Source organism: Terrapene carolina, unplaced genomic scaffold (genome assembly GCF_002925995.2).
Source record: "Terrapene carolina triunguis isolate 2854851 unplaced genomic scaffold, T_m_triunguis-2.0 Scaffold21, whole genome shotgun sequence".
In the NCBI taxonomy this organism is placed as follows: domain Eukaryota; kingdom Metazoa; phylum Chordata; order Testudines; family Emydidae; genus Terrapene; species Terrapene triunguis.
In genome coordinates, this window is record NW_020664372.1 from 25,413,061 (window position 1) to 25,429,455 (window position 16,395).

A 16,395-nucleotide genomic window follows, 5' to 3' on the forward strand; every position below is an offset into this window, starting at 1 on the left:
ATCCCCCCTTCTCTTCATGTGCCAATATATATTTATGCCTGTTTCTGTAATTTTCACTCCATGCATCTGAAGAAGTGAGTTTTTTACCCACAAAAGCTTATGCCCAAATAAATCCTTTAGTCTTTAAGGTGCCACCGGACTCCTCCTTGTTTTTGTGGCTAAAGACTAACATGGCTACTCCTCTGATACTTCAGACAGAACTTGCATTAATAGGAAATCTAAGGATACATCTACACCAGTGGTTTTCAATGGAGGTGCAGACCCTTTTGGAAATCTTAGCTATAGTCTGCGGACCCCCAGGGATCCAGGGACGACAGGTTGAAAACCACTGGTCTACACTATGGAGCCCATGCCGGCATAGCCCCTTAGTGTAAATGCAGTCTGTACCAACAGGAGTTTTTCTGTTGATGTAGGAACACTGCCTCCCTGACTGGCATTAGCTACATCAACAGAAGCCCTCTTCCATCAACATCATTGTATCCACACTGGAGGTCTTGTTGGCACAGATATGTCGGTCAGGGATGTGAGGGGTTTCATACCCGTGACCAACATAGCTATGCAGACATAGGCTTGGTCTACACTTAAAAGATAAGACAAAAAGAGCAATAGCTCTTCTAGATTGTTCAGAACATCTTTTAGCTGCTTTAGTGTGCCACCAAAGTAGACAATGTAAAACGTGTTATGTCAGTTGCCCATTGCACAAAAATTAAATGAAAAAATGCCAATCCTTTTTTGTCTTTTGGATTACTTAATTTTAAATTATATGGTGAGAGAGAACCAATTATCTACAAATTCCAAACGTTCTGCAGTCCATCGTTTTTAAAATAGAAGGCCTGAAAAATCATGACTCAAAAATGTGAACTTTCTTTGAGGCCCCATTTTTAATTCATTATAACTCAAACTGCTTAGCAGGTTTACTTCAAAATATTCACAAAATTCAATCTCTACTCACAGGTTATGTGCTGTAAGTTTGGGAAGATATACTTTATTCTTCATGCAAAACAAAGAGGTTGAATCCTTTGTTTAAATGCAAAACAGAACCCAAAATTAGCTATGTCATTGCTACAGCTCCTCCATAATAAGTCAATAAGAGTGTATAGTAAAATTTCTCTTAGCATCTCTATTAGCCAGATTCTTTTAAATTCTATAATAAACTTTAATTATTAACAGGACTGGAATATTTTTTTTAAAAAGTTCTTGAAATTCGGAGTCCTTAAAATGACTATTCATTTCATATTTCAGTATTTAGGCCAGTGAAGGAAGGCGTAAATTCACAACAAGAGAAGTAGATTTATGAAGGATTTTGTTTCCCAAACAAGTGGACATCGCACAGACTTTAAGTGTCATCCAAGTCATGATAGAGCATAATGGTCACGACAGTGTCTTTTTAACTAGAGGGAAGCCTGAACTGGTACTCAATTGGATCCAGATTCTCGAAACTTCAGGAGAACTCAGAGAGAGTCAATCACCCACAATGTTGTATTTGTTATAAATGAAAAGTTAAATCAGCAGTTGCAGGGAGGAAGGAAGTGAAGAGAATAAAAGTGTAAGGAAGAGGACAGTGTTCAGAATCGGGTAATTCTGAAATATCCTTTACTCCAACTGGACATTCAGGATTGCTGGTAAAAATACACGTGTTCTAGCATACGTCAGAAAGAAGGAAAAGACAAAAAACATTACCACATGCTGGCAATCTGCAGACAAAGGGGAAAAGGGATGCCAGACAAATATAGATTTTTAAAACCTTAAGTAACCTTTGGGAAAGTCCAATGAAGTCTAAAATTTACTAATATTTATCAAACACACAATGCTAAAATGCTTCTATTTTATTTCTACTTTAACATAATATTTTAAGACTGTATGATAATTAGATTTGTCTTTTTGTTCCTGAGTTATATTAATAATATGAGATGTTTTGTAATCATATAAGACACTTGATCACTTGTATGTTAAATGGTCACAAAGAACACTGCTATCGTAAGTCAGGATTTAAAGCCCATATTGATATGAAACACTGCTGTAAATCCTTTATCATCTAAAATTACATTACAGTTTTAAAGGAGGAATTAACTTTTTTCATTTCCTTCTCCTTTTAAAATTACATCCTTGACTCAGCACCATTGTTAGATCCACTAGAAACAGTTCAATACAAGGGACGTTATAATCCCTTCATACTCTCAACCAAGTTGTTTGCATTAATTCACATTCAACATAATCAGCTTTAATATAGTTTTGATACATACCAAAACCCCTTTTCAATACCAGCCTTCTATTTAAAGAAGAGCTTCCCACTCTGTGGGAAGTGTTTTGCCTGGGAAAGGCCTTGATACTCAATCTAAAACTAATTGTAGGAAAATAAATTTTAAAAAATGAAAATGAACATGCCTACATTGGCAGCAACACATTTGTACGTTTTGTGTTTGCAATGATCTTATAGTTCTTCAATGGAGATATTTAGCAGCATTTTAAAAGAAAAAAATGAAATTGATTTTATACATATTTTATTACAAAAACAGGCTTATAGTGCCTGTCACCTTGGCAACTAGGCACTGCATTTAAAGAGATTTAAACACAGTTAAAAACAAAATCAGTCAAATACTTGGCAAAATAAATGGGCCTTACAATGTATATGAAAGATTGCTAAATGTCAGTCAAGAAGAATGAATTCCTAAGGTGAGACCCTCAGTTAGGAAAGCCAAGCCAGTTTGTACTAATTTAGGAACAGCAACAGCTTCCAAACTGAGCTTAATTTCTTAGGAATTCTAGATACAAATGGAGTGTTCTGATTTGCAGGGAATGAAATACATTGACATGTGTACACATGAAGGGGTCTTGCTTTCAGTTCTACAAAAGCAAAAAAGACACTTCAGGTATTGCATTTCCTGAGAATTATTTTACTTCTTAGGTTGTGAAGTCACTCCCTGTCTGCTTCATCAACCCTATCTGATGTACACATTAATTGTCCCAAAAGGCACTTTTTCGAGTGATATATTGCTGTAGTAATTCACAAAAAAATAAACCTAGAAGTCTAATAGTCATGTCTTAATAACTGAAATCAATATAGTCTCTGAACATAGTGAGATAGAGACAATCTCACTAGTATTAGCATAAAAAATTAGATGCCAAATCATTCCAAAATTGAGTAATATAAAATTGGTATTAATGTACATATACACAGTATGTACAATACATTTATTTTTATACATTTGAAATTATGAATACTACACAATGGAATAATCCGAAGAGATCTAATTAACCAGACTACAACTTTGGGGACCAATAAAGGATATAGATTTATAGGTTAAAATATAGGTTAACTAGAAGCTAAGAATGCAACAGGGACAAGTGGATGGTTTGAAATCATACACTTCATATGTAATGTAATTGCATGAGCTAAGGCATAGGAATTTATTTTTTGCTTTTCATTGCTTAGTCTCTAGTTATATTCAGGTTTCATGCCACATGAAGCCTTCAAAATTCTGATCTGTCAGTCCTCTGTGTAATTGTTGTGTTGCATTAACTGAATCTGGAGAATAAACAGAATTAAACTACCTTGTTCTCTAATCCAAAATGAAAAAGGGTGAGTTATTCTCGATACGTGTTTGGCATCAACGCCAGGGCACAGATTTTGGCTTCAAGAGTACGAGGAAATTAATGCCAGTGGTTTCTTCATCAGGTGGCAGTTGGAATAAATTAAAGATATTATAATATTAAAACTAAACATTATGAATCAAAGCTGTCTGATACATTATTGTGGTTTGTCTACTCAATAGCTTAATTAGGTAATTCTCCGATAGAAATCAATATCAACTGTAGAGCTAAGACACATTAATCAAAATTATTGGAAAAAAATATTTGAAACAAAACCACAGTTACATCTGTCATTATGGCTTTTATACCAGTAAATGTAAATAAGAATGTTCACCTTTCCCCACTCTGTATCTTTATAATATATACTACTACAGTATGTCCATAAAGGGATAACCCTGGACAGAAAATTAAACACAACTATAGAGAAGCACCAATACAGTAGAGGATATCTAGCTTTTAATAGCTTCAGAATCACATAATTTGTTCACAGATCAGCACCAGCCAACCAAGAAGCAGTATCAACAGGCATTTTAGGAAAAAAGCAGCATCTCTCTCAGCTGTCTGTTAACTTCAAAGATGTATGGACTTTTGTTTTCCGTATATAACCTCTTTGCAAGAATCAGAGTTACATTTTGTTTGGAATGAGTGATGTACTCTAGATTTCTCTATCAATAAATAACGAACAATTGTTGCATACTTCTATTCTGATATTATCATGCATGAGCAATCCAAGGAGTCCACTTGTCACATCTCTACTGGCTCATTTTTCACTTTTTGTTCTCATGACACTTCGTACATCATTTAGATAAGATTTATTTGTAAAATTCCCCTTTCACACATCTGACAACAGATTTTTGGAAATTCATCACATTTTGCTCTTATTTCATGTCTCAACAATAAGTTTCAATGAACAATATGATGACCGATGGCCATATAGTCTGACGAATCAGACAAATAGTAATGGAACGCTTGATTTTCTGCTTCGTATAATGATCATTTAATCAATGAACAGAATGAACTGCATATTTGTTTCACAATTACATATCATTCTAATTTTTTCTATGCCACAAGATATGTAAATGATGAAATTTGCCGTCCACTTTCCACTCTCTCTCTCTCCCAGCTTTATCTACTTCTTGTATGTAACTTTGAATCCACAGGTACCTTATGCATCATCACCACCACCGCACTCACACACAGAAAACTGATTTTTTTCAGTATAAAGTTTTATGGATGAATAATGAATTTGTGCTGTTAAGGTGCATGACTGGATAAATATGCCTTTAAAAAGCTCTTAACATTGACATAAACAAAGGGCCTGATCCTGCAACCTTCACTAATAAATATTCCCATTGAAACCAATAGTGCTAACATGAGTTAGAGTTTAGATTATACTCCAATTTAGTTTAATTATGATCAGTTTCAGGAGCATTACTAAATACACTATGAAAAATCCATGATGCCGAATACAGAACTTTGCTGGAGGCATCACTTCACTGTGGAAATGCTTGGCATCTAATGCCGTGAAGTGGTTATCATCCTCAAGTCTCCCTGAATTCAATAAGAGTTTTGCCAGTGTATGAAACTCAGAACTGGCCAAAAATGATCTTTCAGTAAGTGAATGTATTAAAGGAAGCCCTAGTAAATTTGTTTCCATCAACCAACTATAGAAGATAGATTGTCTGTTTTATAATAATCAATTACGGAATTTATCTGGTAAAAGTCAATTATAGATCTATATTTAAGAAATTACTCAGTCTAAAAATTAAGCCTACAAAGATTTTATTACTATAAACTCACACTACATGCTCAAAAAAGAAGTGTACAGTAATTTTATGCGGCCTCCATGTTAACTTTTAAAGTCTATTTCAGAAATCAGTTTTCAGAAATAAGAAGACAAGTTGTATACCACTTTGCAAATAATGGCAACATTTAGCTTATATTCTACAATGACCCCAGATTTCTTGTATTATTGTATCTTTATTGCTTCTTTTCACTGTATTTGAGACAACTGCAGAATAAGAAATAATTCTGCTACAAATAATAAAGCCATACAAAATAAAATGTGTTAGATCCTATCAAAAGATGCTATTTCAAATATGATTTACAGAAAGAAAAGGAAAGATGGATCAGACCAGGTAAATTCTTATGTCTTAGTTATTCATCAACTATAAAAATAGTTTACCAACAACTGTAACTCTCTAGACCAAATTCAAATGGAAGTATACTTCTTTCCACACAGTATATACACTAAATTACAGCACAGGATGGAAGAAGCATTCTCTAATCTATTCAGAAAGAATTTGTTTTTTACTATAGTAAATAGCAAATACTGTAATATCTTTACTGATATTCTCCTTGCTTTTGAAGATGTTTATTTAAAATCTTCATCCTTTATAAAATATCCCTGTGTTTTAAAGCTATTTGCCTTCTGGGCATAAGTATGAGATAAAGTAAACACCGGTTCTAAATTCTGGAAGTATTACTCTTTAATTGGGCAATAAAATTAAGAAAAATTATAATTATAAATGTTCTTGTCTTTTTATATAGTTTTATCCTTTTGTTTACACGCTTTAAATACAAAGCATTGAAAAAATGCAATCATGCTACTAATGTAAATTTGAAGACCTCTATTTATTGAGTATGCTGTAATCTAGAGGAAGAAACTACAATAATCCACAGATTTTATCCTTTATATTAGGGGCCCTAACTTAATAAGCAGTAAAATATATATGTATATAATTTCAGTGTACACAGTATGTCATAATATCCCTCATGGTCCTTAAACATGCTAGTATGATACACTTCCTACTTTCAGAATACTGGAAATAAAATGATTCTCTCCTACTTAACTATTAAGAATGGGAATCTAGAACAGAGTGCCTATACTGTGTGTAAAATGAAGCACATAGCATAATGAAACGAATCATTAACGATAGTTTGCTGAGGTTGCTTTGTCAGACACCGACCATTTAGAAGCTGTACAAATCGTTATACTATTTGTCCTTTTAAAAAAAGGTTAATAGGTTGTGGTTACTAGAGCCCTTGTTATGTAGCCAGTAGTTATCAGCATCACGTAATACACTTAACTCTATCACCACCTCAATTAAAAGATTGTTTTCACCCTTTATTGCCTTGTAAAAACTAAAGCACTAAGTCGCTTATGTTGTTTTTTTTTTTTTTAAAAAAAAAACAACAGGGGACCTATCAATTGTGAGCGTTGCTTTGTTCTTCTGACTAGACTAGCGTTTGAGGAAATCTTTCTATATACATTACATCCTGAATAGTACAGGGCATTACAATACATCTGAACTACTGCTCATCTGTTTCAGTGCTGCCTATAAGGCGCTTTGTGAATGGGAGCGAAATACAAAAGACTTTGCATTACCCAGGAAGGCAACTAGTACAGGGAAGTAAAGAGGAAACCACACCTAAAGCCTCTTTGAGGGATACTCTATTTACTACAGCTAACACCTAGCGAAAGTGTTATTATGTGCCATAGTGCATTATATTCTTGAGGAGGCGTATTCTGTGAGTAAGAAACTTCCCGGGCCAACAGCTGGATAGATCACACTGTACCACCGGGAACTGTTGGCTCTGCGATCTCCTCTAGCTAGTGTGTACATGTCTGGGTGTATTTTCCACCCAAGGCACTAGGTAGTAGATCACGGAGCTAGCGAGGGAACATAACGCCCGGAGATCCGGACTGGGGCAGGCACTAGCTGGGAGATTGCCTTAGCCGCCAGCCCAGCACAGAGTTTGCCGCGTGTAACTTGCCCAGCTGCTAGCCGGCAGTGGCTCGCTACAGGTTGTCCCCACTCCCGGGGGCAGACAGACAGAGACAGGGGCAGACACACACACACACACACACACACACACACCTTGGCGCCGCAACCTTCTCTTCTTCAGCCCGAAGATGCGGACCTTGGAGAAAATATCCACCAGGTTGCCATTGCAGAGCCCCCGGTTCTTACTGGGGCTGCTCCGCCTCCTGCTGGCCGAGGGCCGGTCCCAGTGCTGCTCCCTCGCTTGCCGCTTCTGGCGGATCAAGCCGCTGGCGATGGCCGCGGCCATGGCTGCTCCGGGCAGGCGGCTCCCGGCTCACTGGCCGGCCGGAGCGGAGACAGGGACTGGGCGGGCGCTGGGGCTCAGCCGCGGCGGGGACCCATCCCCGGGCGCCACGGACAAGCGAGACCCTCCTCCGGCTCCTCCAGCCGCAACTGCACCCAGGCGGCACCCGCGGCCCGGCGCTGTCACCGCATGGGCCCCCCGCCGCGGGTGCCACCTGCCCGGGCTCCGGCGCGGGGCTGGGCGCTCCGCTGGGCTGGCCGCCCCTCAGCAGCCGGCTCCCATTGCTGCCGCCGCTACAGCCGCCGCCTCCAGGCTCCTGCCTGGTGCCTGCCAAGTGCTTCAGAAATCAGCATCTGGAGAGAGCGGCAATCACAGCCGCGCCTCGGTGCCACCCCACCCCCCTGCGAGTCCCTCCGCCCTCCCCCAGCACAGCCGGCAGAGACGGGGGCTGGGGCAATTTTCGGGGCGGGGGGGGGAGAATTGCTAGTTTCTAACTGACCCCCCAGCAGCAGCCGCCGCCGCCGGCTCTGCTCCCAGCTGGGGTTTCCTGATTGCAATGCGCGGCTCGCTCGCCGCTCTCCACAAACTCCCTGCTCTGGTTGGAGGGCGAGGCGCTGCCCAGCGGCTAATCCCAGGCGCAACCAAAGCCCCAGGGGTGGCTGGATCTGGGTCTCTCTCGCGCGCCAGCCCCTTTCCCCACACCCAGTCCCGAGCCGGCTGGCGCGGGGAGCGGTGGCTCCGCCACTTCGCCCAGCCAGCTCAAAGTTGCAGGGATCTCCCTTCCCTTCTGGAGGCAGGCTCGTCATTTTTCAATGGTGACACCATGAGGGAGGGGGAGCCAGCGAAGGGGGAGGCGAAAGCACGTGGTATAAAAAGACCCCTTCGCCTCTCTGCCTGCTGCAGCAGCACAGACATGGTGTGAATGCGATAATCCGGAGGGAAGTTAGCGAGCAGGGTGACAGCGAATAGCGGCCCCACACACAAAATACCAAACCCAACTTTCCCTTGTGCCTCCAGCAGCCTGGGCCAAAGCCGGGAAAGTTGGGGGTGTGGGAGGAAAGGGAACGAAGGCGAAGTCAGCGAGCGTCCAATGTAAACGCTCAACCTCACCCTCCTCCAGCCCTTCGTTCTGTATTGGACGCAGAGCTGCTTTAGGTGAATGTGAATCCCCAGCCACGTGCGGAGGGATGGAAAGAGAGATGAGCTTTCTGCTCCAGTGGGTGCACACAGATCTATGGCTTCCAAGACCCACCCGAGTGGCACCCATCATGATTTCCTTTTTCTCTAGCTAGTTGGAGTTCGGAAGTGAAAGCCCAAATATTCCAGACTGCCCATCAGACACGACCTGGAAAAGGTTGCTAGGCAAGCCGATTCCCGTCGTAAAAAAACCACTGGGCGTGTGAATGATTTAGAGCTGGTTAGACAGAAACACGCCTACGCATCAGGGAACCTTCCAACTAAAACCGACACAGGCTCTTTGTGAAATAATACAACCAATATACTTTTAACCGAGAAAATAAACCAGCTAGTCTACAGGGCTTATAACCACTGAATGCATTCAATGCTGCGCCTACAAAGACCTGTATGTGGGCGACCGGGAGATGTATTGATCGCCCTCCTAATGGGCAATTATTATTTTTTATAAACTGTGGATGTGTTCTCTATTGGGCACTGACAATATGTACCAGGTACAGAAGATCCAAGAAGTTTTCCCCAAGGAGTTTACAATCTGAAGTAACTAAACAAATAAGACGACACAATAGGTTTCACGGTCATTATTATCCTCTTTTCTGTAAGCATGGATTTTGGTCGATCTAACTCCTATAATGGTTAAACCTTACAGTTACTGTACCGTGTATATAGTTAAATACATTTTATGCACAGGTCTCCTTGTGTGTATATCTCCATTATATATACACTTAAAAACTTGTTATTTTACTAGTCCTTCTTCCCAAGTTTTGAAGCTTAAACACTCCCTTGCAAAATATACCACTTCGCAGTATAAAGCCTAACATGCTCAGTTATTTGAGCAGATAGTTCAGTTGCTCCAGTTTCGACCATTAGTTCCCTAAATCCTTTAATCTACAAAGGACTATTTTCATATCGAGGGTAAAAGCTTATGGAAGCATCTCCCTTACACACATATTATGTTAAAGCTGGAGCAACTCGGAGGAGTACACGCTCAATTAGATCTGGATAATACGTTTTAATTCTATTTTATTTCAGAGTGGCTCTAAACAGATTCAGCTAAATCATTCAGATTGGATTTTCTGTCTGGCGATTTCAACCGTGCAGCAACTTCCATAAAATTGCTACAATTACCCTAACTAATGCAATCAGAGTTTTTAATTTGATTTTGTGGTAATTTTGCCTTCAACTTTCTGTTTTCACGCTGTATAACGGACGTTGTCTAAAATTACTTCCCTTTCTCAGATTCTGTCAAGTCTGAGGGGTTAGTTCACATTGTCTTTTTCTAATGGAACCACGCCGTCCTGCGACAGGACAATGAAACCAGACTAAGTGCTGAACTTCAGCATTTAAAAAGTGGGGCGTTTCCCTTGCTGTTGGAAGTGCCAGGACAAAAAGAAAAGGATCGTGGTTGTTTATGTAAGTAGGGAAAACAGATGCTCTAGACGACGGGAAAAAAGCAAGGACCCCCGACCCCCCACTACCATCTATCTTTAATTGCCACAGCGTTGCCCCGTGATTTAGCCGGACGAATTGCCTTAACAACTGCGATTCTGAATGCATAGGATCCATATTCCCTTCCGTGGAAGGTGCTTTCTAAAACACTACGTGATCGACAATTACAGCTCACTTTGTCGACTCTCTTTCAAACAGCGCTTCATCGAAACTTGTGAAGATAATTCAATTTGTCACTCTAAATCTAAATTTTTTTGCCGTGGCGTACGAAAGGGGAAGGTGTGTTTCCTACTCCAGAGATCCGACATAAAAAGCTCCCGGTTTGCGTCTCAGAAATGCAGGGTAGTTGTTTACAGCTTTAGGTACACCAAAGAAAACTCAAGGGAGCCCTCTGCTGTCTTAACCTGTGATAAAATGTGTGCAATTCTAGTCAGAGTGAAGGTTTTGCTAACAGATGGATTTTGGACGTCTTAGGGTATGTCTACACCCAGCCGCTACTTCGGCGGCTGGGAATCGAAGTTCTGGGTTCGACTTATCGCGTCTTGTCTGGACGCGATAAGTCGAACCAGGAAGTGATCGCCGTCGACTGCGGTACTCCAGCTAGACGAGAGGAGTACCGCGGAATCGACGGGGGAGCCTGCCTGCCGCGTGTGGACCGAGGTAAGTTCGAACTAAGGTACTTCGACTTCAGCTACGTTATTCACGTAGCTGAAGTTGCGTACCTTAGTTCGAATTGGGGGGTAAGTGTAGACCAGGCCTTAAGGTCTACTAATTACATTGTGTCCAGGAGAAAACTTTAATTTTTGCTGTATTAAAAAGCCCTATTTTCTTTCTGATTAAGAAAAGTCTGGTTATATAAACACAACCAGGAGGTGGGGCAGTGCTAGATTTTCAATATTTTCTGTTTTCCCATCTATTAATTTCTAACTACCAACCTACTGTTTTCCTAGAAACATTTCTAAAATGTAAAAAAAATTCAAAATTTGTAAATTATATGTTTTGTTATGAGTGTTGTAAATTCACACTCAAATTGTTTAAAATCTAAGTAAAAAGCTTCCTATATAATAGAATTAAAGTGCCTATAGTGTCTCAAATCAAATTCATTTTGGGCTAGCTGCATCTGGCTATGTAATTAAACAAAGTCATACAGTTAACCATGTGAATTATTTCAAAGATTAACCTAATTCTAAAGTGTCCCCTTTAAGTGACGAAGCTGTTATTGGATAAAGTAACAAACATATGCTAATTAACATTTTTTCTCTCCACATATTAACAAAACACTTTTATATCATGGGTTTCTTGTTTGCCAATGTAGATTCCATATTGCCTTTATACTCTAGCTTGAGGTTACCTAAAGCCATTTTTTTTTTAAATTACAATTTACAAGCCTTAACAGCTACAATCTTTTCACCAGATGTTGGTATCCTTTCATATCGATATTAGACTGAAGGGATTACAGGCAGCAGTTCACGTCTTTGTAAAAGCGCACAGAGAATACACAGTTATTACTTTTATAGATCAATTCAATAAAGGCACCTGAGGAAAAGTTAGCTGTACAAAAGAGTGCTAGTAACCAGTGTTTCCAAAGGGAGAAACACCAGATTACAGATTGATACTAGCAGATGGTTTGGTTTCATGAGATCTAGTCATTTTTTTATTCGGTTTGCTTGCCAACAAAATGTACACTCAATGGTTTCTTGTCTTATTAAATAAACTAGAATCTGAAGTTGTAAACTGTTTATAAATCCACAGTAATCATTATTTCAGGATTCTGAATCTAGATATGAATAGAAATTCTCCTAGACTATTAAGAGTTGAAGGTAATTTTATATATCACTGCAAAGACAATTTCTACTAGATTTGCAACATGGTCCTCAGATTTAGCTTATGCCTCAGTCACAATGTAAACAAATATATTATGCAATTAACATTCCTTTTTTAAAAAAAATAACATTTTAACTTTTATAGCCAGATTCTACCAATGTCACTTGCATTGAGTAATTACATACCCATCAAGTAGCAAGGAACTACTCCTGGAGTAAGGTGCTATTACTCAGTGTGAGTAAATGTGTCAGAATCTGGTCCATAGTAAGAACTTATTGCACATCTAGGAGAAGATACCTTTGTAATGACAGATGATCTCCCTGTCATCTCCTAATTCTGATGGATATGACCGAACTCAGTGGGTCAGATTTGACTCAGGGTTGCATTGTCATGTGCTAGTCTCACCCCAGAGGCAGACAATTTGCCCGCCAACAGTGTCTCTGCTTCAACCACCTCTTCCAATGGGTTTCTATATAGCTGCCCACTGAAATGATATCATCCCTTTCCTGATAAAACCCCTGGAGGGGAGTAAGCAGTAGTAATCCAACTGAACTTGGATCCCTAGGGCCTATATATAATTTACACGTCAAAGAACACGCTTAGGAGAATCTGGCCCAATGCTTATACTCTGCAGGGTTTTATGCATACCACCCAAAAGGTTTATCAACATTAAAAAAGTAATATTTCATATGAATATACCTGTATGAACATATGAAGCTGAAGATTAGAAATCCCTTTGCAGACAGCTTATGTGCACCCTGTGGTGAGAATAAAAATAAAAATCTGGTTGTGCAATAAGGTTTAAATACATTTGAAATTACTTGTGTTGCAGGCATTCATGACTGCTCACCTGGAAATCAGTCTCCTTATGAGTTACTGTTACTTATCAGAAGATGATGATTTATGCTGCTGAGCATTTTAATTCTATGTTTTGTTTGTGTACTATGACAGAAGAATGAAAGTATCAGAGATAAGAAACAAATTATTTTCTTCACTCAGACATTTCCAGTGTAACACAGAAAGTGAAAATGACAATATTAGGAAATATTGCAATTTTAAAAACCTAAATTCACCAACACAGAAATCAGTGGATTAGAATCAAATTTAATAAGCACAGACACTTCAGCATGTGTAACTACACATTACTCACATTGAATGTATGTTGAAGACACCCACAATACAATCCAGGAGCCAAATTCATACTTCTTGAACTCCACTGACTTTAATGCATTTACCGCATGGATGAATTTGGTCCAAGATGTTTGGATGTTCAGTATGAACACCAAACCCTGCTACACGTTACTGTTTACACAGTAAAGGAAATGTTAATAAAAGGAATGATTGACATTTTAATTAGTTTTATATCTTTATATTTTTCAAAATTAATATTTGCTATCAATGAGAGAAGGGGAGGAAGAACATGAAAACAATACACATTAGTCAAGAGGGCCTGATCCAAAGGCCATCCAAGTCACAACAGTCCTCAAGTCTTCGGTGGGCTTTGAATCAGGCCCTGTTGTGTGACAGGTAATGTTGAGTTCACATTTTCTTTCTCCCTCCCCCACTTCTCTCATTGATAGTTTGTAAATTCAGTTTACACATTAAAAAACACCTATCTTAAAATAAAGTCCAAAAAAGAAATTGATAAAATTTAAAAGAAAGGCATGTCTACACTGCACTCTAAGCCTGGGCTCTGACTCAGGTGTAAATCCAAGCCCCCCCTTCCAGCCATACACAAATCAGCCTAACTCGGGTCAGAAAGCACTTGGGGACCAGGTTCTAGGACTCTTCTAGGGGGTTGAGTCAGAACAAGTCACTGTGATGCAGATCCAAGCCCTGCCATTTTGCAGTGTGGATGCAGCTCAAGCTGAAAACCTAAGTCAGAAGGTCTGTGTTGTGCAGTATGTATGCATTAGCACAGCTCTGAGACCCAGGTCCAGCAACTGTAAATCCAGGTTTACAATTCAGTGTGGATGATCAAGGGGAAGGCTTGGAAATGCAAGCCCACAGCCCGGGTTTCACGGACCCGGGTTTACAATGCAGTGTGAACGTACCCAAAGAAGCAAACAATTCTACAACACGTTCATCCATCATACACTAGTGTACAAAAATCATAAATTTCATTAAAGATAAAATTCTCAAGGATGAAAAACAGGTATTCTAAAAGGTCTTTAGGGTGGGCTGAAATTCTATAAGAGTTGGGTGCTCAGATTCTTTATCAGTCCTTTACTGTTACTATAGTAAAGAACGTGTAAAATAGCACAAACACTTTATTTTACATAGCCCACTTACAGAATATTGAGTGTGGCTTTTTTCATTTCCTCAGAGCTTCATTTACATTTTCTATATTTGTTACTGTAATAGGGCCTGATGCAAAGTCCACTGAAGTTAATAAGCATTGACTGCAATGGGCTTTGAATGCAGACCATGTACATCCCAGCTATATTTCTGAAATTTAACTCAGACCTACAGCCAGGGATATTAGAGTGGGTAGCTGTAAAGTGCATTACTGAAAATAAAGTCAAGAAGTAGTTAATTTGTTCCTTATTTTGTAAAATGTTTTTCACGGTGAGACTGACCCTGCAGTCCTCATTCAGGAACTGAAGTCAATAAGAGTTTTAGCTAAGTGAAGTTTATGGGAATGGGTCTATTGTAAGCAATTACTTGAGAGTTTAGGTATACACATTTAAATTGACAAGTGAGTCTGTGAAATAAGATAGAAGCTTTTGAACACATATTGAAGTGGCAAAGGTCTGCAACTAATCTGGTTACTCTATTTCTCCAAGCTGTTTTCTAAGGCCTTGTCTACACTACACAGTTTTGTCAACAAATGTCAGGTTTGGTTGACAAAACAGTGGATGTGTGCACACAACAATACTCCTCCAGCCAATTTAATTCTCCTGCTATGCTAACATCATAAAACCACCTTGATGAACGTCATAGAGCTTTTTGCGACAAAGCTAGAGAGATGCAGTGTCAGCGTAGACACTGCACTTACTTGTGTCACCCTAACTGGCCTTAGGGTGACCAGACAGCAAGTGTGAAAAATCAGGACGGGGGTGCGGGGTAATAGGAGCCTATATAAGAAAAAGACCCAAAAATCGGGACTGTCCCTATAAAATCAGGACATCTGGTCACCCTAACTGGCCTCCAGGAGGTGTCCAACACTGCTCTGGTTAGCAGTTTCTACTCTTCTGCCTTGCAGCCAGGTACACCGGCATGCACCACTCCCCCTTTAAAGCCCCAGGAATTTTTGAAATTCCACTTCCTGTTTGCTCAGCGTGGACAGCTCACATCGCATCTTCCCAGCTGACCATGCCGGCTTTCCACAACAAACAGGCTCCTGTAGGAGCAGGATTTTATAATTGTACTATGAGAATTAATGTATGATTTGATTTCATCCTGCCAGCCACCCATTTTGAATAGCAGAAAGGAATGACAGACCAGAACAATCGTTATGACTGATTATGGTCACCCTTCTGTTTTAGGATAAGTTATATTGTCTACTATGGTTTCCTATATGTATTACAAATTAGGCACTCTAGTTAAATATACATTTCTTTGTTTTAAGGTTTTAGTAAATAAGAGACAGGATCTTGTATTGTATCTGTGTTAAGGAGATTAGAGGAATGTTGAGGGCCTGAAGCCTCAATGTGAATTGTTTTAGTTATAAGATTTAGCAAGGCTTAATTTACAATGTATTCTGTTGAATATAAAATACTGCTGTCTGTATACCTTTGAAGGTTTCTGTAAGAGATTGTTTGTGTGAATGAGGAATACATGCATCAGGAAAAGATAAGGTGTGAAAGCCATCACAAATGTCCAGATGGTCAAGAAAAAGTAAGAGACTTGGAAAAAACAGGAGACAATCAAAAAACATCCATTGTATCTGATGCTAAACATGTTAGCAGCATTGACAACCTCAGAGATGAGGCAGGCACCCCTGAATGCAAGACAACAAATAGGAGATAACGATGGGAAGCCTGACAATAACCGTCAAATGATAACAGCAGAAAACCCCAAGATTAACACCACTTAAGGACTAATATTTACAGGATGACATTGCAAAATGCCTGGACTCAAATGGGAATTTACAACTATAAAGCTGGGGTGTTTTGCCATGGAACTCTGGGTTCAGTCCTGCAAAGCCTCGGAGCATCAGATCGCGACCGACTGAGCCCAGCTCCTCACTCGTGCTCAATCTAACTGGCCATTAGATTGACTCAAGCTACAACAGACTGGTAACTATAAACATCAAGTGGCAGG

The 16,395-nt window shown here is 39.6% G+C and overlaps 1 protein-coding gene across 3 annotated transcripts in view; it reads right to left on the minus strand.

Moving 5' to 3' along the window:
- Positions 1-16,395, minus strand: part of FGF14 (fibroblast growth factor 14) — a 635,254-nt gene that overhangs the window by 213,229 nt on the left and 405,630 nt on the right. The window contains exon 1 of one of the 3 annotated variants that reach the window (XM_024194175.3): positions 7,473-7,665. The exons of the other annotated variants lie outside the window; for them this stretch is intronic. Coding sequence (XP_024049943.1) covers positions 7,473-7,665 — 193 coding nt within the window. Of the gene's footprint in view, positions 1-7,472; positions 7,666-16,395 lie in introns of those variants that run through there. 3 annotated transcript variants of the gene reach the window in all.